Raw genomic sequence first — 25420 nt, forward strand, 5'->3', positions numbered from 1 at the left:
CTTTTTAGAGTTCTGCATTATTGGACTGGGGCTAAAAGCCTTCATTAAATGCGAGGCTGGTTCAGGTTCTCATGGGAACCCCACCACAACGTGGTACTGCAATAAACAGGGCAGAGTGCGAGCCATGTTCCCCCTGCCAAGAGGCACATTGTCTCTGGAGTGTCTGGGCATTTCCCTGGTCGTGAGTCACCTGGTGGAAATTTGGATTTGCAGGGTGGATGAACTCTCTTGGCAGCACCTGACAAATGATGAATGGCGATCACATCCTGAGGTGGCACAGAGCAACTTCCAGCAGTGGACAGTACCGTTGCTAGATATTTTCCCCACAGTGAAAAACACTGTCAAGACATTTGCTCACTGTAGTTTCCAAGAAGGCTGTCTCTCCAAGACGCATTCTGGGTAATGTGGAGCATCAGACTCCCATACATATTTCCTCTGTTGCCTCTTCTGCCCCATGTTCAGAAGATGATCAGGAACACTAGAGATAAAAAAGGATGAGAGTCCTTCAAGTCCAGCACATGTTCTACCTAATGATACGTGTCCATAAATGGATGTGCAGTTCCACAGAGAGATTTCAGTTTGTCAGATTCTGGTAATATGACCAGCTAAGGTCCTCAAAGGCATCCTATATAGGAAGCACAATCACAATGAAAAATATCTCTGGCAAAGAGATCCTTGAGGGGCTCAGCCCAATGAGCACAGCCTAATGATGAAGAATGCCACTTCGGTAGGTGAAGGCTTGTGCTTTCACATATTTGCTGGACTTCTTTTTTTTTCTTTAGAGAATCGTCATTGCCAAGAATGAGAATAAACATGAGCAGCCTAAAGATGCCCTGAAAGAGTGTCTGTTTATTCTCATTATTGGCAAAGAGGATTCTCTAATGAAAAAGCTGCTGATGTCCAGGAATTACATGGCAGCCAGGGCCAGGAACAATGTTCTCACTATACACTTGCTGTCCAATTTGAAGCGTTTGAATTAATGAAGCCCAAGCCAAGCTCATTGACTCACTATTTGAAAAGAATTGTGTTGATTTCTCCCCATAGGCAAGGTGTTACTGCTATATAAGACTGTTATGGCAGCTGCCAAGTATCTATTAGGCATCCAAGCAGTACTGGATGCCCTTTCTTCATTTGGCCAAGGCTTTTCAGCTTTTTCAGTCTTTCAAGGCAAGATCTACTTTTCATTCCAAACTTCTAACGATTGCATTCTCTTAATCAGCTAGCAATCCAAGAGAGTTACCTTAGGGAGGAAACCAAGCCAGTATGTCCCATTAGGCCATGAGCCAGGACCCCAAATTTAGGCCTTTGGTACCACTCCGGGAATGGGTTATAATGTGATTTTCTTTTTTTCATTTTTTATTTGCAAAAAAAAAAATGGATGTCTAGAAATGGAATATGTGATAGCAAGTCATCACTCTTTGCCTTTTGTCTGATATTATTGGATTAGCAATCATAGCTGAATTGTTTTATTCATATTTTTGAAAAATAGCATACAAATTCATTATAATATGTGGAAAAATAAATCTAATTCCACCCGATTGGTAAAATGCAATATAATTAAATAAATAAAAATTAATTGCAATATTAATATAGTCCTTAATAATAAAACTTAATTGTATTCTTCATATAGTAATATAGATTATATGCATAATTTTCACCTATAGTTTCACATAATAGTTGTCACATCTTACATAGGCAATGTATGTCATGAGTGAACATAAACACAGTTTTATCATTGACATTCGTCATCTTCTGAATAGGTGTCATCATTCTCAGCGTCTGTTTGATTTTCACAGGCGCGAAGCCTGCACTTCAGTGCACTTGAGGTCACTTAGACAGCAGACACATGTTAACATTTTGCAGTTCCTAATGCAGTTGCAAGCTAGTAGAGCTAACGCTACCTGAGGTGTTGGCTGCCACTCGATCCAGTCCACTACAAGTTGGTCTGTACCCTCATGTTTTTCCAACTTTCACCCTCTCCCGAGTGGACTAGGTGTCTGTGGATCATTCAGAAGACATCTCTTGCTTATATCGACTTGATAATTTCCACGCTTGCAATGTTTCTTCAAACAGTTTCTGCAAGGTGGAAGTTGACGACAGTCTATCTCATCCTTCTTTGTGAGGAATAGGTGATATCTCAAGTCATTCATGTGATGAACCGAAGATGTTTGTGCATATAGCAAGCGTGAGAACTGCTCCAGTTTGTCCATTAGTTCTTCAGAGAGATCCCATTTGTCTCTGAGCTGCGAAAATCTTTCCTGTGTATGTATTTTCAGACAGGATTTCAAATGCACTTATTTTTTCTTTTCCTGCAAATGCTCTTACTGTGTTATATTGGGTAACCCTTTGGAGACCTATTATAGCTCGACAAACATTTCACCAACAGGCTGAAAAATCCCAGTATCTTTCAAATTCAGACACCCTCCTACCATCCCATAAAGAAACTTGCTTCTGTCATGCTCAGACGTTCTACACATTACCATAGACTATAAGAATTGAAAGATGTAGGACAGAGTCCTTGAGACTTGGACGGCAGCCCTTACTAATTGAAGAATTGCTTCAGTAGGTATTGCCCTATTTCCTGCTGTATAGGGCCAGTGTGGCCCTTACCTGACCAACCATTAGTTGAAGGTACTGCTGTAGTAGTGCCTTCCCTCCTCTAGAAAGAGTGTCCTTCTGATCTCTTCCTGCCTCCTGAAAGTGGTAATTGTTATCTTTTCGTACAGTGCAATGCCATGATGACATAGTTGTTCAAGACTGTTGTTGGACTTCAAGCTTCATGCATAGAGGTAGTTGTTTTTGGCAGGCTACAAATTAGATCTCTACAGCTTAACTGGAACAATGAATCGGTTGTTCAAGAGCCTGTCCAAGAACCCTTGTCCATGTATCTGACATCCAAAGTGGTGGCTCCATGTTTAAAATTATGATGGTGTGCCACGTTTACTTACCCTACTCAGACATGATTCACAGAAATGTTAATGAATGTGCCTCTGCATACTTTATAGTCTTTTTTCCAGTGGTCAGTTCCAAGTCAGTGATTGTGTGTAATAAACACAACAGTTTTGTCTTTTATATCCGGAAACTGAGCACTGCTCTCAACATCAATGTGGTAGTGCAAGCCATTTCCCGGCACGTTTTTCTGGTCTCCCATGGAAGAGTAGGCTCAACCAGAGAACAACTTAGGCTGATGCCACTTACCCCACAAATGGAAACCACTGTCCCAAACGCCAGTATTTGGGGCTTAGGAACGCCAAAATACATAGGTCTTAAACCACATTTTCCAGTTTTATCTCCTGAATGGTTATGGGTTCCATATCCATTGGGAATTAGTTTGTTGAACAGTTCAGGGAGGCTTGTTTTTGTATGCTTTCCACCACCTCACCGTCCTCCACACATCCTGACGACTTTGGTTCTGAGAGTCCTCCAGGGTGGCAGACACTCCATGCATCCAGCACTGTCGAGGTTCTCGGATTACGTTTTTTTTTTTTTTTCTTCTTTTTTGTGATCAGTATACGGGAAAATGGGGTACAGCATAAACGGACTCATGCAGTAAATTCTACTGTCCTTGACAACACCTCTCAGTGAAGAACCTATTTCCCTTGTCATTGATGTACTCAGCCGTGTTTGATGCTTTTTTGCTTTTCCACTAAACTGTGCGCCTCTTTGAAGGTGTGATAAGTGGGACCTCCTGTGCCTGTCAATTGGGCCCATGCCTGGAAATGTGCAGTACTTCTCCATAATGAGGTTATTAGAGGTTTCACTTGTATATATCACCTTTATCTTCTAGTTAAGACCTATTAATTTTTTGTACATCACCCTGTTACTTTTCCTGAAAACCTTTTTAGTTCGACTTTCCTTTGACATTAAGATTATATAACACAAAAGAGAGCAAAAGCATGGACTGGTGGGCTGTTTTTCAGCAGTTAACAGTTAAGCCTGTTTTTTCATATATGAAACCAAACAAATTGATGCCTTACATAAGGCTGTTCACCACTTCGGCCCCAGTATCACAGGAGTTTTATTTGTAACCACCTTTTGTCTGTGTGCCAGTGCTAATTAGAAATGCGCTTGGACTGCAACCCATACACAGACCACTGAGCAATCCTGTTTAGGGAGTGTTCTCTGGTAGGATAAGCCCCCAGAATGAGCTCGAGGACCCATCGGACCTCCAAATCATCTTTAACTAATTAATTTCACTCAAAAACTGCACTAAAAAGTAGGACATGTATTTAAAAAAAAGTTTAGACAGAATATGAAAAGCAACGCAGTAACGCATGTCGGGGACATTTAAAACAACAAGAAAAACTACAGCATTGAGTTCTATGATCCTAACGCAATCATGCTATTTTAAGCGCTATGCTACCTGTAGCCAAGGTTTTAAATAGCAAGTTTTTTCTCGAGTTTCAGAGGTGGTTTACAAAGCATTCCTGTGTTTTTGTTATGGAAGCGCAAGTTGGATATTTTCATTGTAGCTTGTACGAGGCTGGAACATAAACAGTGACTGAAGGCCACTTCTCCCCACTTACACCTCCGACTAAGGCCGATGCTGCTGCTGCTGTCTTGCCTGACCTCTGCCTCGATAGACCAGGCCCAAAGTTTCTGTGCCTTAGTCCGATCTGATTATGTATTATTTTATCTTGGTTATTTTGAAAATAATGATCAGACTAACACTCTAAATTAGCAATAACGCAAAATATCATGGTGGCCAATGCATCAACTCGATTATCATATTGATACGATATATTTGGAGTTTATGAAGAATCCCATTTCTAAAAAGCTTGTGCATAGGGTGGGGACATTTCTTGAATTTCTATGCTTGTCTAAAACTTAACAATTTCAAAGAAATAAATTGAAGAGTCTGAAAAGGAAAAGAATTGAAATAGTCGAGTCTGAAAGAATGTAGTGATGGAAATAGAAGAGTTGAAACAGGAACTGTCAGTGTTTGACAAAACTGTGACCTCCATTTTTATGCGCCTTAGTGAGCCAATTTGATCCATTGGACTATAGAGTTCATACAGTATTAGTCCATGTACGTTGCTGGTTTTTCTTCAGAAAATGGTGCGTTCCATATAAAAGCACTGGATTGGTGGTATTGTATCTTTTCAATGTACAGTTGTGAATGAGAAAACTCTGCCAATGGGGTTGATTTGTATGCATTTATGGGTGACCTACGAAGCAAAGGTAGGTGAACATCCACAAATGTGGTTATATGTAACCAGTGCAATTAGATTCTCAGCGCGAAAATATACGTGCTCTTGTCAAAGGAAAGAATGTGTTTTCAGTGTCTGGATTATGAGGCTCTCTTATTGGGAGTACCGGCAAAATTGATTTGATATGGGAAAAATTAAATGTACCCATGGACCATAGTTTTCAGCATACTTTTTAAGGATACTTGTACAAGCAGAATGTACCACCATGCAGACAATATGTCTGGTGGTGAATTCTGCATTGAATAAATCCAGGGATTTGTGACTTGAATTTTCTGGCATGCTTATTGTATCCAATTATAGAAGTAATTCCATGTGAACAAATGTGACTTTCCAGCGGTGGGCTTTAAATCCACAACAGCATGTTTGTGCATTCATAATGTATTACTTCACTGCCACAAGACCTTTCCTTCTTAATGTAACTTTGCTCTTTTACTGAGAGACAGAACTATTAATATTTTCTATATTTCTTTTATTAGGTAAAGTTGTATTTCACCAAAACAGTAGAAGAACCGTCAAATTCGGAGGCCAGCAGTTCAACTTCAGTAACGCCTGATGTTAGTGACAATGAACCAGATCATTATAGGTACTCAGACACCACTGACTCTGATCCAGAAAATGAACCTTTTGATGAAGATCGGCATACGCAGATAACAAAAGTCTGAGTACTGTTTTTTTTTATCTGGGGGAAAAAAAACCACAAAGGAACGATAAACTTGAATAAACTGAAAAAAAACAAGAACCTTTTTTAAATGGCAGTGCGACATCGTGTCAGATTACCAGTTATAGGAACAATTTTTTTTCCTGACCAATCTTGTTTTGCCCATACACCCAGTGGGTTTTGGCACTGTTGTCCAGTTTAACAAAAAGGTTGCCTAGCTGTTATGTGCATACCTTAAACCTTTTGGTTTCAAGAGGACATTTAAATCTCAATTAGGAAATAACAAAGATGGCACTTTCCCATTTTATTCCAGTTTTATAAAAGTGGAGACCGATAAGATGTGTAGACGTAGGAAATGTTCCTTTTGTTCTGTCACCAACTGAAGTTGCTTTGGCGCTTGTACAGGTTCATGTCCTGCCCCTTCACACTTACGTAGCAACGGATACGTCTGCAGTTGGCTGAGAAGTTTGCAAAGGTGTTTCTTAAGTTCTACTGCATGTATTTCAGACAGTGAATGGAAAGAACTCCTCACAGGAAGAGTTACTCTGGATAAAGTACCGTCTCCAGCTACTTTCGTGCACCTTTCTTTAGCATGCACAGTTGTTAATCCTGGACATTTGAAGAATCGGCCACTGTCGCTGCTTGTTGTTTGTGCATTTTATTTTTTTAAGCATAATGGTGCTAGAAAAGGCAGCTAGAAGGAGCGATTCTGTAAAGGGGTACAGGAAAGAACTTTCCACATCATTGTAAGACCTGCGAACGAAGGGATTAAAAATCAATTACAGGGGTCATGAATAACAGACAATGACTTAACCATACAAATGTGGAGGCTGTCGGTCCAAAAATGAGTGAAACAATTGTTATAAAGAAGAAACAATATTTACAGTGACAAATGAACTGATAATTTTCTCAGTTGTATTGACTGCTTAATCTCCTGTGTAGTCCAGGCCAGTGCTGAAATTCGGATGCTGTTGTTGCATATACATAATTCAATACTTTACAATTATTTTATCCTTTCCATTCGTTTGCCTGCTCTGAATGCTTCATGTGCTGCCTGCAAGCTTTCTTCCTCATTTAATATAAAGACAATTTATACGGTGCACAGGAAATTTTCAATTCGAGATTCTAACAGTAAGTTTTGGGATTCTTAAGATTAGTGATGCATTTATTCAATCAAAAGGCTGTCAGCAGTTCCACCCTTTTGACCTTACACATTCTATTACAATGAGTTTTGCAGTTTTGCACACTTTTTTTTTTAATGTCGTTAACTGTTAGGGAATTTTACTTGAAGAATGTTTAGTACCTGCAATGTAATTTTTTTACATTATACATGGTATAAATAAAGCCAGTGTTGTAATAAATTCTCAACACTGCACATATATAAAGATTTGTATACGTTGAAATAGATTTTGCCCCAATTATTCTTTATCTTATGTTTGCTATTAAAAGAATAGAATTATACAGCGGCAGTGTTGTATCGTTTGTTCATGTGGAAATTGCTAGGGCTGTGATGGAACCTTCACGTTTAGATATGATAATAAGGTCGTGGCCACATTGCAGAGTTGTGTACAACTATTGGTGTACTCCATACTAGATAGTGTCAATAATTGCTTCCTTGCTTTTAAATTCATTTCAAGATAACCCCTTTTTATCTTTAATGCCTCTTTGCGTTTATTTCCTTAATCATCTCTTTGGTGTGAAGTTCCTCAACTTGTTGGTGCTGACTTTATTGACAATGCTCTAATTCAGTAATAAGCTGACCCCTCATAGTACAGCATTAATGAAGTGTAAGAATTTTGTTTAGGTGGTGTAGAAAGGCAAGCAGGGTAGTATTCCTAAAATGTCAAAGGTGCCTTGCTCGTTCCACAGAATTCATTAAATTCCAGAGCTTTTTGTGTTAACAGTTCCACTTTCTTATTTGTACATTTAAACGTGTTTTAAGGTATTTGCATTTACGCAGAACCAGTTCAGCTCCGAGTTTGGGCTTATTTGTGTTACTGAATAATTAACAGGAATATGTTCTTAAAGTGTGGCCCTTTCTGTCTTTTCTCAACTTATTTGTTGCCACCTTGTGAATTGTAAATTTGAGTCAATGTTAAGGTCTTTACATTTAAGGAATGCCTGTTAAGCTGTCTGGATGTAGTCATAATTGTGAAATCGTTCAGCAAAATATGCTTTTAAAATGTGGCACTTTTTAAATCATTTTTTCTTTCATGTGAATGGTTTATATTTCTCCTCGTTTTCTTCCTAATAGAGTAATGCTATCTGATGTGTTTTTTTCAGAGGAAAATGTTCATAATTTCTGAAGCTTTGACATTGGCACTGTTTACAGTATGACCGATTTAGGGGCTCATATTATTGAAACTTGCTTTTTATAGTTCTAGTAGGCAAAACCGATGGCAGGTCTTAGTCACGTTATGGGCATTTGCACTGTTATTTTTCTCCTTTGAATGTGAAGGTCTGAATGAGGGATTTAATTTTGAATGTTTTTGGGAAGTCTAGCCTGCATTTTATGGTGTAGTCATTGGAAAGGAAAAATTGCATTTTTCTTGTATGTATATAGGTGTGTGTGTACGATAAATATTAATAATATATATATATATATACACACACATTTATATGTATAAGACATACTCCCCAATATGTTTTCATCCCCGTGGATTTCGACAAGAATCACTACGACTGAAAGGATTTCCAAACTTTATTGAACTATATAATGACATTAGTAATTAGCTTAAGATATGTTCTTTAACATCAGTTTCAGGACTGTATGCTTTTAAAATCTCTGGATATGCAACAACTTACGTCTAAATTTAAACAATACCATCACTTTCAAAGCTCAACGACGAGTCCTCCCATTACTAGACACCTATATCCCTACATGAAATATTGTTGCCACAGTACTTAGAGGGCAGTTGTATCAAAGGCATAAACATTATCTGCTGTGGCACCGGTTTCTAACTTACAGTACGTGGATTTCACAGGCAATATCGAGTGTTTCAGCTTTAAAACAAATAGGGTGGCAGTGTGCAAGTCCCATGTCGAGTTCTAGCAAATTGTGCAATATGTAAACGATGCCTGTGGTTGCCACAAAGTGCCTCGTTTTCCTTAAAATACTGTTAAATAATGTGTCATGCATGCTGATGAAGGGGTGGAACCGTGCACTAAAAGGGGCTTTGGGCTGCAGTGTTTGGCAGACACATTTTCTGTCAGTCCAAATGTTTAATCTTTTTCATATAGTTTATGTATATGTATATATGTGTATATGTGTGCATATATATACATACATATACATGTGTATATATACATGCCTGTATGTAGATATGTATGTATATACACAATTTATTCTGTCGAACAGCCTTATTCTGATTCAGCCTCTTAAGATACAGTTGTGCTGTGCAGCAGTGACTCTGTGTGTAAAGCTATGCACTGAGAATACAACGAAAACAACTAAATGACTTGTACAGGATAATGCCTCATACAAATCAGATGTCCATTTGTTATTGTATGTGTGTGTTAACCCTTTCTTAGTGTTATAAACTCCACTTAAAACTGATTAAAGTCTCATTCTTGTCAATGTGTTGTGTATTATTAAATTGTGTACAATGGGTTGTCCTTACAATGATGCTTTTAGCAGGATTGCTAGTTTTTTTGTGTCTTAACTCTTAACCCATTTACTCCAATGTTCAGATTTCCTTTACTCATGACATTTTAATGTTTTTTGGCTAGTATAGACTCAACATCACATTACAAGAAGTCAAGAATCACTAGTGCTGCATCAGTCGCCACGATTTGATGCCATCTTTTCTTCAGTATTGTGTTTTTTGTTGTTGGTTTTTTTTTTTTTTTTTTTTTACAACTCCTGCGTGTAACCAACTCCCATGTATGTACGGAGGAAAAGAACGCCAGCATTTGGTTGTTCATTAAGCAGAAGTCAAGTTTGCAAAACAGCATGAAACAGAATCTGTGCTTTATAAAAATCGTATAAAGCCTTTAAAATGAAACTGTGTTGTCAATTAAGGTTCTTTTTGTATGTTTCTCTTTTCCCCACTCAGCCATTCATGCTTTTTAAGTGTAATACAATGTGGCCTATTTTTAACTTTTTGGTGCTATGGCTTTATGCTCCTGTAATGATGTACCTGTCTGTTGTCCTGCAACTCTGATGTTTGGTATATGGCACAGAAGGTAGTCCCACTGCTTCCAGATCATGTCAGTGGTTGCTAAGGTGGTTTATGGCGGGTTTGGGTCTGCTGAACACTTTCTTAGGTCTGGCACAATGGACTCAGTTGCTAGATGCATGGGGTCCTCTGTCACTGCACTTCCCAATTAGGTCACTTCCGTTTTACACGAGGTGCTCAGACAGACTTGCAGTACTTGCCTTTTGGTGACTCCATCATTGTAGACTGAGAGGCTAGCCGGATTTTCTGGAGTTTCAGATGGTAAAATTCACTTTCCCATCTTAATTAGCCAATCTATCCTGTGAAGTGATGGTGGATATAGCATAGGCAGGCTAATATTTGTCATGAATTTAGTTGTAGGAATGGCACTGGTTGTTGCCTTTCTGCACCACTCATCCGTGTTCTTTAGTGCTGCTGGCTCATGTTCAATCTTTGGGGTTCCTCCGCATAGTTCAGCGACCTTGTCCTGAACTTCACCCTCCTATTTACACTACTCTCATACTTTTAATGACTTGCATATTATTATGGAAAGGTTGTTGTTTGGTGTTTGAGGCAGCATTTCTGCCAGTCTTTTTCCTTATGGTCTTGGGGGATGGTTCACATGTTTCTGCCAGTGTCTCTGAAAAAGATCCTGCCCTTATCTTGTTCCTTCTGGTTGGTTCTTTCAGAAATGTTAATCTCTGTTTAAGGCATGTGTGGCTGTAGATGCCCGTGCTCATCATAATTGTGTTGGGCTCGAAAGAGTGCAAGCTGTATTTTCGTTGAAGAAAATATTTTGTGTCACTGGTAGGAGTGACGACTCCTTGTAATGCACATGGACATCAACTCCACTGTTAGATTGTTTTCTTCTGCTGTCTGGTTTGACAGTATGCTCCTCTGCTTCAGTTCAACAGTCTTCGGTTATTTTCCTAAATACTGTAGATATGTTTCGATGGTGAATCTTTCTCTTTACATTAGTCAAGTTCATCAACGTGAAATTTGTTGGGGCAGCTTGAGTAGGCTGTGGGGTTTTGGGCCTTTGCCCTGCGGGGTGAAAGTCCTGTTTGTTGTTCCCTCTATGAGATGTCCACTCTGTGATGGAACAACGACTTTCCATTTTTGTCCTCGTTGCCATGTCAAGTTTTCACGCACCGATCTCCACCAGTTGTGTAACTTGTGCCTTTCCCTCAAGCAGGAGGAAGCGATTTGTGAGGACTGCAAGTCATTTTGTTCAAAGAAGACTTGGAGATAAAAGAGCTTGCTGCTTAGAGATGTCTCAACACAGTGCCAAGGAAACACCAGACCTCTTCTGTTCAGAAGATCCAGAACAGGAGTTACAGACTCATCCATCTGTTGCTGGCTAGAGCACCTTCTCTCCTGAAAACAGCCACAGTTCTGACATGGGGATGGAAGATATCGCTCCAGGGCAACCCATAAGTACTGTGGCCACCACACCCTGCCTCCACTCCTAACACCGCGCATCTCTACAAAGAATCACCTACATATCCCTGATTCACCAGATACTGGTGTTGGTCCGCTACTGCCTTCAGGCCATGGGTGGCATCAACCAGCTGTTTCAGACAGGCCTTGGCTCAGTGACGAAAACAGCATTGAAATCATGTTCCCGACCTAAAGCCTTCTACTTTGGACTCCAGCTTACCCTCGGAGCTGGAAGCTTCATCATCGAATCACCGTTCCACCTCTGCACCTAAAAAGTCGGCTTCAGACCCGAAACTATCGGTGCTGAAATTTGCTGTGTCCAAACCCACATTGGTGCCAAAAACATATAACTTTTCAAATCATCCTTCGGAGCCGGTGAAACCAGTGCTCGAGAAACCCCAGCACCAGTTGAACTCATGCAAAAAGCATATAGTACCCATGGACACTGGGTGGAGCATTGTGAAATGTCCTCATTGAGGGGGGAAACGGACAAAGAGTCAATTGTCTTTCGAGGAAGCCTTAGAAGCTCCCATTCCTCCAAAGAAAAAGGAAGAAAAGGCCCACTGCGCATCAGGCCATCACCAGTGCCCACTGTGCACCACACTACATCAGCACCTCTTTTACCTGTTCATGGAACAGGCTCAGCTCAGGGTTCCCTACATTCATTGACTGGGGAAGATGATCAGTATTGCATCCCAACGCAGGAGGATCCATGGGACTCGTGTTATGCAGATCCACCAGCAAATACAGACCGAGATCTCCATCCAGCCGAACTCCTCCCCAGGCGACACTACCAACTACCATGACTTTATTTGTAGAGCGGCTACATTCCACCAGCCCCACTACACACACAGCGTTTAGAGGATGATTTTTTAAATTTGAAACCCTCTGCTCAGCGTTCGACCCACTATCTGCCATTGTTAAAAGGAATCCTGAGGCATACATTGGATATGTTTAATGACCCTGTGAGGTCCAGAGTCCTCACACCCGGGGTCGACAAAAATGCAAACAGTCACATGTCGACCCTACATACACCAAAGGGAACCTTCCACTCAACTCTCTAGTCTACCAGATACGATGTTGATGGAGTCCATATAATCCCCTCTCCTGCACGCTGACGTCAGTTCATTCTTTCTGTGCTTCCAATGCAGTTTCGGAGCGATTCCTTTGGCTATTTTAGGCTTATTTCAACATTTATCTGTTGAAGGAACAGTGCGCTTCCATTTTCACGTCTTTGGGTTTAAACCTTTAGGGTCTTATGGCAGGCAGATGTCGGCCACAGACCCTCATACTGTTTGTATGTGGTGCCTCGGGGAATACCACGACTCCGAGGATTGCGGCTCCTGCCATCGCGTTTGGGTTAAGGCTTTAAGGTAATGGTGTATGAAGATCCTGGCGGCACGACTGGTGAAGGCTCCATGTCATTGTTAGTCTCATTCCAGGTCCCAGGAGCGATCGTGAGAGCGATCCAGGAGCAGTTTCCGCAGACGTCCTTCACTTTCAAAGGATAAGACATCAAAATGCAGGTGGTCACAGTCACTGCATCCACAGATGTTGCTTAAGTTGCGAGTTTGACTCCCTCTCCCAGCCTCCTGCACCTTCCTACCTTCCCTGGAAGAGGGGCGACTCTGGCCCAAAAGCCGGATTATTAAAATTCCATCATGCCATCTTTGAGCCCCCAGCTCCTTCTGGTGCCCCAACGAGGTGAGAGGTATCCTACCTGACTCAATGCAGGTGGGTTCACCCTTAGCTTCATATAGGCCATCTGGATCCGTACTCTGGTCTATACCGGCTCATGTGCGCAGCCCTTTGGGCTTCCCACCTGCAATGCTAGAGTTCCATCCATCAGCCGACAGCAGCGCCAGTCATTGTTGAGCCGATCACCCTCTCTAATGCAGAGACGACGCCAGATGGCGTCTGGTGCAATGCCAGTGGTGTCTTCCGGCTCAGATATCTTCCCTCCTCATTCTAAACCTTGCCTTGCTGTTTTTCCTATGGAGAAACAAACTTTTGGAGGGGAAGGAGAAGAGCTGGAGTTTAGCAACCCCATGGACGAGACTACCCACCCTACTCTAGAGGGTGGTTGGCTGATCGAGCTGGGTGAGGCTGCTGGCCTTGAGTCCTCGCTGGCTTCAGACCGCTTTTCCCCTAGCTTTCCTACAGAGGTGAGCTCTTCCTTCCCGGAGATGCTGAAGAGGGCTGCTGCGGTCCTAGATTTGCAGCTCCCTTCTCTGGAGGTGATCACTGAACCCTTGAGTTACAGTGCTTCACCAGGGCGAAACAGAATAGAGCCTGTGCTTCCCTATGGTGAAGCAGTATCTGATCTTTTTTTTAGGGGCCTGGCCTAAACCTGGTACGAGGGCTCCTGTGGAAAGGTCTGTAGTCCATAGACACTGGCCTGCCCATGGGGACCCGGCTTGTCTCTTCCGGCACCCCACTCGGCGAAGTTTTGTGGTCCAGGCCGCTACTGCCTCTTCTGACCCCAACATCCTCCCAAACATTCCTCTAGACAGGGAGTCCAGATGGCTGGAAACTTGTGGAATAAACATTTTATCCCCAGCCAGCCCAGCTCTGTGGTCACTAAACACTGCTTGTGTTCTTATCCGCTTTTCCCATGCATTGTGGGATTCAGTGGAGCACCTACTGCCTTTGCTTCCAGAGGAGACCTGGGGCGAACTCGCACAAACACCTCCAGGATGGAGGTTTGCAGCAAATGTGGTATGGATACCACAGACTCAGTAGGCCGAACCATGGCTCATTCTGTAGCTCTGCGCCATCATGCCTGCCTATGCCACTCTAGCTTTTCAGAGATTATCCGATCCACCCTGGAGGACATTCCTTTTTGATGGGCGCCAGCCTGTTTGGCTCGCATGCGGATTCAGCATTGCAACGTTTTAGGGACAGTCGGGGTGGAAAAGACTCAAGTCCATTAATGTGCTCCCAGTGCGGTGTTTCTGCCTTTTGTAGGTATTATAATTATTATTTATTTCAGTCTGTCAATGACAGCTCTTCACTTCTGTTATCTGCAAGGCATTTCTTTTGTGGCCCTAAGTGGGTTTAAAACCTGATGGAGCAGTGTTTTCTCCTTTTTTCTCTGATGACTGCCTTCATGCCGAAGAGATAGTTTCTTGTATGGTATGCTCCCTGCTCTGGGTAGAGCATCTTCTGTATGCCATAAAGACATTACTCGTGGTATTTTTTGTTTCCCTTATTGGAGCTTATAATTATAACTCCATGGAAGCTTCTGTGCATGACTCCATGCTTTGGACAAGTGCCTGCTACAGTACTTCTCTAGTTTACCTTTGACTTTAATCCTTGGAGCATTCCTTATTCTTCTCTTTCTTAGGGTCTCAGGGGAGACACTTAATTTCCCATGCAGAGCAGTGGGGCAAGTGATAATGCCATTACACATCAGTGTTTCCTTGCACTCCTTTTGCGAGTTGCTCTCACTATACCTCAGCAGAATGGGCTCTTGCCACTGGTCTCTGTGGCACTGGTGATACACAGGTTCAAATGCCTTCTTGTTTTCTCTGTCGAATGGGAATATTCATTCAGCCTTGAATATTGATGCTCTTCATTTGTGGTATTTTGCCTACATTCCTAGTCTGTGTGGGTCATGCTCACGGCAGTCTTCTTTTTTGCTGCCGGTCTTGTCCATACACTGACTTTGCACCGCGAGGAGATGTTGCACTTACTTATCGCTTAGTGACAAGGTCCTGTACCTTTGCTGCTAGAGGCACCTTTTAATGTAAGAGGTGACAACCCACTGTGGTCGACAAGATGTCTACAGTTATTCTTTAGGCGCTGCCATGTAGCCATCTTCTGTGTTGATAGCTATCTTTCATCTCACGACGGATATCTGGTAGTTTATGCATGTTCCTTGGTCATTACAGTCCTGTCTTTCTTGGGATTAGTTCATAATAGGGATTGGTCACCCCCTTTGGAGACACTCTCCCTGATAGGTTCATTTCACTCTATTCTACGGGGAATCACAATAGTTCTTGCCCTCTACGGGTAGTTACAACTCTTCTACTTTATTGTTAAGGTTCTTTCCTTCATGAGGGAATATTTCCCTCTTGCTGTGTACCTTACTTCCCTCAGAAGAAGCCTTTTATACATTAGTATAATGACCGTGGTAGGTGTGCTTGCATTGACCCTTCCGGTGATTTGCAGGTCTCCTTAATTCCTGTAGGAACATTCTTTCATACCTACCCCCGGGGATGGTATTTCTTTGGTATCTAATTCTAAGGTAAGGAATCTGCAGCTTGACGTCTGTCAGATGAACAAGTTACTTACCTTCGGTGACTCCTTATCTGGACAGGATCTTGCTGCAGATTCCTTACTGACCTGCCCATCTTCCCCGCTCTCCGGCCTGATTTCGAAGGACAGAGTTTTTTCCTCTACAGAGGAAGCTGTACGAACTGCTTCTTGTTTTTCTCTCAAAATCCTAGTCTAGGCATTATAATGCCTTCATTGGGAGTTCCTAATTAATCGACAGATTTATCTGTTTTTTGGCACACTGTTTCCCTAGGTAGCTACCATACATGGCTCTGTGTTTTTTTGGTGCAGAATACAGTCACAGAAGAAACTGATGGCAGCGAGTCGGGGGGAGGTGGTTACATGGAATCCGTCAACGTCACATCCTGTGGATGACTTGGCCACGGAGTTGCCCAATGCCCTCTTCCGACATGTAGAGGTACTGCTGGGAAAAAAAACTCCAGATGCAGTATGGCACCTTGAGAAGAATTCTAAAGTAAGGAATCTACAACTAGATCCTGTCTGTGTCAGAAAAGGCATTACTGAAGGAAAATAACTTGTTCTTCATGCCGACACTCGACCTGAAGGATGCCTGTTTACACATTCCTTTTCACCCGTGCATCACTGATAACTCAGGTGCATAATAAATGGGCAGCATTTCCAATTCAAAATACTCCTTATCGGGATCACAACCGCCCCCCGGGTTTTCACCAAATATCTCCCAGTAGTAGTTCCTCACCTGCACAGGCAAAATAATCGCGATTTCCTTATTTAGACAGTTGGCTCATCAAAAGGGCAACTAACCAAAAGTGTCATCAATACACTCAGGCCACCGTAGACCTGCTTCAACCTTTAACATCACTGCAGTCAAATCCCACCTCCAACCCCTTCAAATACAACCCTACCAGGGAGCCATCCTGTACTCCAATGCTACCCGGGTTCAATCCTTACAGACGCTACTTCATTTATCCATCCTGATCAGCAAGTAACAGAGGACAGTCATGTGTCTCCCCAGTATGATGGTGTCATGCATAGCCATAGTACCTCATACCAGACTCAACATGGATCTGTTGCAAGAGTGCTTAGTGCGCCAATGGCCTCAAATGAAGGGTCCATAGGGGGATGTAGTGTTGATCAGCTGTCAAGGTTGCCACTATCTGCAATGGTGGAACACCAAGAATCGTCCAAAAGGATGGCCTTTCCTGGACCCAGTTCTGCTGAGAACCATAACAATGGACTCCTCCCTCATAGGCTGGGGTGTGCATTTATAAGATCTCACTGTCCAGGGGCGCTGGCCTCTCAGCCAGAAACATATCAATATCAATTGCCTGAAGTTGCTAACTGTTCATCTAGCACTCAAAGCCTTCCTTACCCACCTGATTGGCAAGGTAGCCTTGATCAAAATGGACAACATGACTGCCATGTACTATGTACAAAAGCAGGGTGCCACCAGATCCCCTCAGCTCTGGCCTACCCCAGACCATTTGGAAATGTGCTCTCAAAAAAAACATTCACCTATTAGGGGAGTACCTGCAAGGAACAGACAAAGAATTTGCAGATCTCCTCCGTAGGAGTTGTCACCAAGTCTACAAATGGGACATCCACCTGCAAGTCCTTCTCCCATATGTCCGGAGTCAGGGTCACTCAGAGATCGACCTTTTTTTTACCTTCTCAGAAAACTCAAAATGCCCAAACTTTGCCTCTAGGTTCCCGCAGTCCAAGGGCAACACACTATAGATGTTTGTCATGGATACTTGCTTATGCTTTTCCACCTCTCCCATTGCTTCCTTTTGTGATTCGTAAATTTTGGCAGACATCTCTCACCTTCATGCTAGTAACTCCCACATCGGCAGGGTACCCATGGTTCACCACTCTCCTACAACTCGGTATTTCCTCACGAGGTACTGCCGAACAGGCAGGACCATCTCGCGCAGAACCATGGAGAATTGAGACACCTAGACCCATTAACCTTGCAATCTGGCTCCTCGAGTCCGGTTATTTAAACCTACCACAAACCTGTATGGACTCTGGGAAGCAGAAAACTGCCAACAAACTGGTGTGCTGCAGTGCAACTTGGCCCTGCTCCTCCCCTCCTCCTTCGCTTCCCTAGGCAGTGAACTGCCAGTGAGTGGGTTCTGGCACTAGATAACAATGGGCAGGCTTGAACTGTTGACGCCTATGGGTTCTGCACAGCTGCAACCTCACCATGGCTACTTAGATAACTGCTGCACCTGGGGTGCCGCCGCACCCAGTTCAGCATCCGCCTCTCATGTTCGTCCACTTGTGCAAACTCTCCTCTGGAGGACCAAAATCAAACTACAAAAACCTGCACACTCTCCTCATTCGGTGTGTTTCAACCAGGAAATGTAGGTCTCATTCATTCCCAAGGCTGTGCAGTACTTTAAGGAGATCTCCAGCAGTCTTACAACACATCTATCAATATTCAGGCATTTGAGTCCAAGAGGGAGGAACAAATCTCAAAAGCTGCGGAGAATTTTGTAAAGGCCCTGATACATGCTGAAGTACTTTTCCACACAAATTCATCAACAACTTACCCCCCCCCCGCAGACCTCCACTCAGGCTAGATCCCCATAGTTATTCACAGTCAGTTTGACTAGGACAGGCTCACCTGAACTTAGCCAAGACCCAGGGGATCTGCCAGCATCTTGTTTTTTCATAACTTGGATTCCAAAATTGAAAGAACTTTGGAGCTTAATCCAAAGCTGTTCAGAACACTGGAGGGAACCAGGCAATCTGCCCCCAATATTCGAGACACCAAGGAAGGGGGAACCTACAACTGTCCTCCATCAGCACAGCACAAAACTCCATGGCCAAAGCACTGGCATGCAATCCTCTAAAATTGAGTTGTAGATAGACTTTCCTCAATTGATCGCACAGCGCCTAGAGGACATAAACCCCAAGGTGGAACGCATTGACAACTAAATTTGCTCCACCAAAGAACAGTGATCGGGCACCTGCTCATCTGCTGCCTGTATTGATAAATGGGTAACTCCCCACCCCCCTCAAACTCCTAACTGAACTTGTCACCTCAATCGAGGGCAAAGTCAGCTCCTCTGTAGTTAGATCACCTGCCCATTGCAAGCAGAGTTTGGCGACTGAAAACTCATAAGGTCTACATCTAACCTCCATAATACATTTAACAGACAGTCCTCGGCCAAATCCAGGCATCCAGTGCCAATCCTCACACGATAACCCATTCTCTATTTCCATGAAATCAGGTACCTCCATCAGCATTCAGCCAACATGCAAGGATACCATGGAGGGTCCATCTATCCCAATGCAGCCAGGTGTGCCACTCTCCAGGAGGGCCAGGAACAAACTAAGAAAACATGAAGGGGCTACATCTAAGAGTGGTGTTTTTGTTAACCACCCAGAGCCAGGTTCCTTTACTAGTAAATGGTCCTCCCCAGCTGTATCCTCTCTTTGACTCAAGACCAGATTCCAACAATCTAATAGCCTTTGCTGCAGTGGGTCCCAACACCAAAACTCTTCCATCTTCAAATCTCCCACAGGCAGGGAAGGGCGCTGGATCACCAAGTTTGGAACCTGAAAATGTACTGTCTCCACAGACGAAGGAGAGGGAGGACGCTAGTGCCCAGGCTCCATTTACCCATGAGTCTAGCACAAACACCACTGTATGTACCGCCTGGGGCCCCACAGTAATTCCTGCATCGACTCTCCACCAGCCACATGTTCTGCCAACATCTGGTCGTACTCCAAATGCTCCCACAGCAGTGGAAGTCCCAGGCTTTGCCTTATTCAGCACCCTTTAGCCAAGTATTGCCCAAGCCACAGAATCAATCATCACAAAGGGTGGGACTGAGTGCCCTGGAGATAGTGCTAACTCCTAGATAGTACATCAAAAGGCAATATGACATCCTAAATAGGAGCAACATACCCTGCTTACCCAAGCACATACCATCACTGGCCCACATCTGATTGGACAAGATCGCCTAGGTCAGGTTCATGAGCCTCCCCAGTGACACTCATGGCGAGTCAACTCTGATAGGACTGCGCCAACAACCTCTTCAGGCTGCCATACTTAAGAAAGCATGCTTGTTGGCAGAATGGGGGATAGATATCAAATCCCCTCAACCAGCGAAATATCCACAAATGCTTATCGTCCCCTCTCAGAAGAAGCGAGCACATTCCATTCTACGAGGAACACATTCTAACCCACAGGGTCAGAAATCAAACCGACGTCAAGCTCTCAAACCCTTAGAATATCTTTGCACACACGTTCAAAAGCTGTGCATCCCCACAGCCGACATCGAAGTCTGTCATTGAGCCTCACTGAGCAGCAGCTCTCTACACTTGTCATTCTTAACATTACTAACAATTGGACACAAGGCAAAGATATCACGGAGGCAGACCTCATATGATAGTATGAATTTCTTACCCAAGAAATAAAAATAAAAATCTTCGGCCAGCCATCAGTTGGACTCACCATCTTTATTAAACACAACCGAAAAATAGAGGCCACTAAAATATGTACCAACCCGCCCGCACTTCAAGCGCTGCTTATTAATGTGATAAAGAGTAAACTTCAGCCCTTCCGACTGCTGCTAACTGCGAAGCCAACTACCTCTGCATCAGAAAAAACATGTTTTAAACTCCCTTTCATCAAATTAATTGAAGGATTAGTAAACAAATATGTCTCTTTACTCTGCCATACTTGCTGTGGATTTTAAAAGGGCTCTAGGTAAGCTCTCCAACACTCCAGGCCCCCTACAGATGCTGTACCTCTGTAGAGTCTTGGGAACCACAGATTACTTTCTGCGCAATCTCTGAAAGAAGTTCACAATCCACAAAAGTAACCTCTTCCAACTCATAGGACTATATCCATCATTGATTATATTTTTATCAGCGATTCGCCGTCCTTCAAGCTTTGCAAATTTGAAGTAGATGACAGGGAAGCGAGTGATCACAGACCTGCGGGCAGTCCTGCAGCTTGTCACAAAAGCTACACCTCCACTATTATCAGTAGGGGAACCAACTGGGGAAGAACGCCATAAGGTCCTTCCCAGAATTAAATGGTCCACAAATCTCTGTTTAAAACTATGTGGGGGGGGGGGGGGGGGGTCATAGCTAAGATGGCTGCCGCGTAGGAGCCTTTCCTCGGAGCTCCGCCGCAGACCGCATCTCACGCCGGCCCGAGGACATTTCTGCCCATCCCAGGTGGGCTTGTGGTTTGCCCCCAAGTTCTGTGGGGGCCCCTGGATTGGCTGGTGAGGCTGGATCGCGCTAAGGCGGCCGTCGGACTGTGGTTTGGTGGCGTGGTGCAGTGGGTGCGTGTGCTGCGGTGGCCTTCCCTGGCGTGGGTGGAGCCCTGAGAGGCGGAGCGGGCCTGCACCGAAGCAGACCACGGAGGCCTGGGCGTTGCTCCGGACCTGCGGGGTATAACAGCGGCAACCCCAGAAGAGGAGCGGAGACTTGCTGGGCCTTCTCACCCCCCCCTCCCCCCCCCCCCCCCCCCAATCCGCTTGACTGTCACGGAGTCGGGGGGCCTGGATGACTCAAAGGGAGGCGAGCTGACCGGGCCTCGAGAGAGGAGGGACCCAGGGCACTGAAGGAGTGTTCTGCGTGCTGGGGCCTGATTCAGGGGAACTTGGAGAAGGTGAGCTGTGGGGCCGCCCCGGCACGTAGACTGGTGCTGGTTCCCCTGGGGGAAAAGAGACAGGAGCGCTCGCTCTGCCCTGGCTGGTGAGAGGGCTGCCCCCCTCCCACCTTGGAGGTCTGGGGTGTCTGGGCAGGACGTTTTGCTGCAGGGGAGTTGCCGGGAGGGTGGACGAGCCACCCCGGTGTTGAGCCACGCATCGGACTATTGGGGTGCCACTGATGTGCCGGATCTCGGCGGCTGCAGTTTTTGGACCTCCTGGGTCATTGAGGGTGCTGAGCGGCGGATCGGAGATTCCCTTGGCCCTTGGGTGTTTGGGGGTCTGAGCACTTTGGGCCCCGCTTCGGACCCCTTCAGGTCCTGCCGAAGACATGCGACTGTGGCAAGGTGGAGGTGCCGTAGGAGCTGTGGGTCGGTGGTGCTGAGAGAACCACTTCCTACCTGCTGGAACCCGGTGGTGGCGTCCCAGAGGCACAGCAAAAAAGAGGGCTCTCTTAGGGACCTCTTTGCCAAGACTACCGCCAAGAAGACCCCACCGGGTGAGCCCCCTCTTGAGGAGGGTGGTGATGCCGGAGAACAGGGAGAACGTGTGGTGGGGGAGGCGCCCCTCACCAGGTCCTCCATGGAACAGATATTCGGATCCTTGCTACCCTGAAGCAAGAAATATCGGCGGAGGGCCAAGAACTGAAACACAAAGTCATTGAGTTGGGGCAGTGGGTGGACACGCTGGAGCAGACTCGAGACGCACGGGAGGAGGAGTTGGACTGCCACAGGAGAGAGCTTCTCATTATGCATGACAAGAACCAAGAACTGCAGTGCCAACTTGAGGACTTGGAAAACAGGTCAAGGCGCTCCAACATTCGAATTAAGGGAGTTCCTTCACAGGCAGTGAGTGACAGGGAAACTGGAGGACTTTGCGGAGTGCCCCTTTTGCCATGTCGCCCCAGACCTTAAAGACCAGACCCTTGTGCTTGATAGAACGCTTAGGGTGGACCATCCGCTCCCTCGCTGGGTCAGGCACAAGACATACTGACTTGCCTGCACCACTACAAGCAACGGGAGATCATAATGACGGTGGCCCAGGACCAATCAGTCATTGACTTTGAGGGCTTTCGTGTTGGTCTATTTTAAGATTTGTTAATGCAGACGCTGCAGCGTCGCAGAGCATTTAGGCCTGTGACGGACTTCCTGAGAGACAATGGTATCAAGTACAAATGGGGCCATCCCTTCCGTCTCCAATTTGTCTGGCAGAATGAAACCCGTATTCTCTGCACGGTGGAGGAGGCACAAGTGCTGGAAGATATGCCGCCCTGCTTTGGGGATAAGCCTTCGTCGCCGGAGGAACGAGGGGGGGCGCCTACGGGCCTGTGCGGGTCGCTCGAAAAACCGGGCCAGACGACTTAAACGGAATAAACCCTCCACGGCAGAGAGCCAAAAAGAGAGTGCCATTGCTTAGACGTCTCCGCAGCCAGGACAGCATCTCAGATGTGGACTTGGACCAGTTAGCGCCCCCCCCCCCCCCCCCCCCGACCCGGGCTCTTCTCCCTGCCCCACGTGGATGAAGACTTGCGACTTGCTGGACAATCAACAATAGTCCTTGGCCGGTGCAGGTGTTGAGACAATTGCATACGGCGGTGGGGCTCTGACCCCCTTCACCCCCCCTCCCCCTCCCCTTTTGGAGTGGCGATCGCCTTACGACATGTGGATCGGACTGTCCCCCAATTTGTTCTACGTTCCTATCCTTCTGTCCTGACTTTAGTAGGACAACACCTTCTCCTAATCGCTGTCATGGGGACACATATCGGGTTCCTATAGGGGCGGGTTGTGGGCTCTCACCTGACCATTAGCGGGGGCCCTTACTTTTATCATGACTACTGTTCTTAGCCTCAATGTACGGGGCCTTAACACAGTAGTAAAGCGTCAGGCATTGCTGATCCAGCTTAGAGAGACACAGGCGGATCTGTGCCTTCTACAAGAAACTCATTTAGTGCGAGCGGACTTGAGGGGTCTGAGGTCACAGTGGTTCGACAGACCATTTCACTCCTTGGGCTCTGGGAGGCAGGCGGGAGTGGCACTCTTGCTAGCCACCAGTTTCCTGGGAAGTGTTCTAGGGGTACAGGCTGAGATCCCTGGGCGACTTCCCTTCCTCCACATAGACCTTCGAGGACTTAGACTGACAGTAGCTAATGTCGTCAGGGGGCAATTTACAGCGATCGCTGCAAGACTATATAGGGCCCGGCAGATGAAACGCCAACAATTGGAAGATGACATACGGTCTCTGGAGGCCTCCTACGGTCAAACAGGGTCGTTGGTGATGCAGCGACAGATTACTACTTTTCGTAAACAACTGCGGGCCTTGGACGACAACAGGGAAGATTATGCTCTACTGTGGACCAAACAGAGATATTACGCTGGGGGTGATCGTGCGGGTCGTCTAGTGGCTCACCAGCTACGGGTGCAGGCGGTGGGACAGCGGGTGGCGGGGCTCCAACTTCCTTAGGGCACACGGACCTGCTGGGAGGATTATTGCTCAGTTTGAACAGTCCTACTCTAATCTGTATGCAGAAGAAGGGCTCGATGAGGAAGGGGTGGAGCGCTATCTGGCCTCCGTTCCCCTGTCTCGGATCTCCCTGATTGCCAAAGTCTTGGCGGCTGCCAGCTGAGAAGGCACCTGGGGCTGATGGCTTTAGTGCGGAGTTCTACAAATCCTTTGGTTCCTTATTTGTGCCGGTCTTGGTCTGACTATATAATGGTTTGGGGGTGGCTGCCCAACAACCCCCCCCCCCCTCCCACCCCTTGATGCAGTTGGGGATTGTTACTGTAATCCCAAAGCCAGGAAAGGACCCATCCCTCTGTGCTTCTTATCGCCCCATCAGGTTATTGATCGTGGATGCTAAGATTTTTACGGGTATTCTGGCTCACAGGCTGAAACCGTACATGCAGAGCTTGATCGACCCGGACCAAACTGGCTTTATTCCTGAGCGCTCGTGTAGTGACAACACTAAAAGGTTATGCCATTTACTGGACAAAGTTCAGCGAGCTCAAATTGCGGCGCTGCTTCTCTCTATCGACGCCGAAAAGGCTTTCAACAGGGTTCATTGGCGATATCTCCATGAGGTTCTGCAGCAAGCCAGGCTTGGCCCTAGATTCCGCAACTGGGTACGTTGTTCGTATGATAGGCCCAGAGGTATGGTGTCTGTAAATGTCAGACTGTCGCAGCAGTTTCCTATTCCTAGAGGCCAACGGCAGGGCTGCCCCCTATCGCCCCTATTATTTGTTCTTTATATGGAGCCTTTTGCTGAACGTATAAGTAACAACTCTGACATAGCTGGCGTCCCGATGGGAGGCAGGTCATTAAATTGGCTCTTTGTGCAGATGACGTGCTACTCCAGCTTTCCCAGCCTCAGCCCTCCTTGGTGGGGATTATGTCGGAGCTGACAGCATTCGGAGCAGTATCGGGCTTTAAAGCGAATCTCGCGAAGTCATCAGTCCTGAACTTGTCCGTCCCGGAAGCGGAGAGGCGCACCCTGGAGACTGGCCTCCCTTTCTCTTGGGCCGCACAAGATACTACATATCTTGGCTTGAGAATCCACACTACACTCGACGCAACAGTAGCATGTAACTACACGAGGATGTTGGACTCCGCTTGCACCGCCTTGGCTAGGTGGAGGGCTTTCGGTCTCTCGTGGCTGGGGCGGGTTGCGGTGGTTAAAATTACCCTTTTGAGGCCTGATCCTGCAGGCAGTAGACGATATCTACGACACTAGCGTAGCACAATTTCCTAGTTACATTCTGCTGGGCCTCCCCAATCCCCTGAGGTATCTGCTCTGCTCTCCTAGGGGCCGGGCTATTGTGCTGGCCTTGGGGGTGGCAAAGCAGCTTTTGTTGGCCCGCTGGGGCTCAGAGAGTGTCCCCACTCACACGGACTGGTTACATAAATTGTGGCCTCTGATGGGAATGGTAAAGCTGACCGCAGTGGCGACTGGCACACTTCCCCTCTGATAAAACATGGGGCCTGGCTATTAGGTACTTATCCGCAGACTTCTGGGAACTGTCTTGC

The 25420-nt window shown here is 45.5% G+C and overlaps 1 protein-coding gene across 2 annotated transcripts in view; it reads left to right on the forward strand.

Moving 5' to 3' along the window:
- The window catches only part of PTEN (phosphatase and tensin homolog), a 303421-nt gene extending 293976 nt beyond the window's left edge, over positions 1-9445 (forward strand). For both annotated transcript variants that reach the window (XM_069239896.1, XM_069239897.1), the window contains exon 9: positions 5687-9445. In XM_069239896.1, coding sequence (XP_069095997.1) covers positions 5687-5872 — 186 coding nt within the window. In that variant the 3' untranslated portion in view covers positions 5873-9445. The remainder of the gene's footprint in view (positions 1-5686) is intronic.
- Positions 9446-25420: the final 15975 nt, after the last annotated feature.

The sequence above is a fragment of the Pleurodeles waltl genome, chromosome 6 (genome assembly GCF_031143425.1).
Source record: "Pleurodeles waltl isolate 20211129_DDA chromosome 6, aPleWal1.hap1.20221129, whole genome shotgun sequence".
NCBI classification, from domain to species: Eukaryota; Metazoa; Chordata; class Amphibia; order Caudata; family Salamandridae; genus Pleurodeles; species Pleurodeles waltl.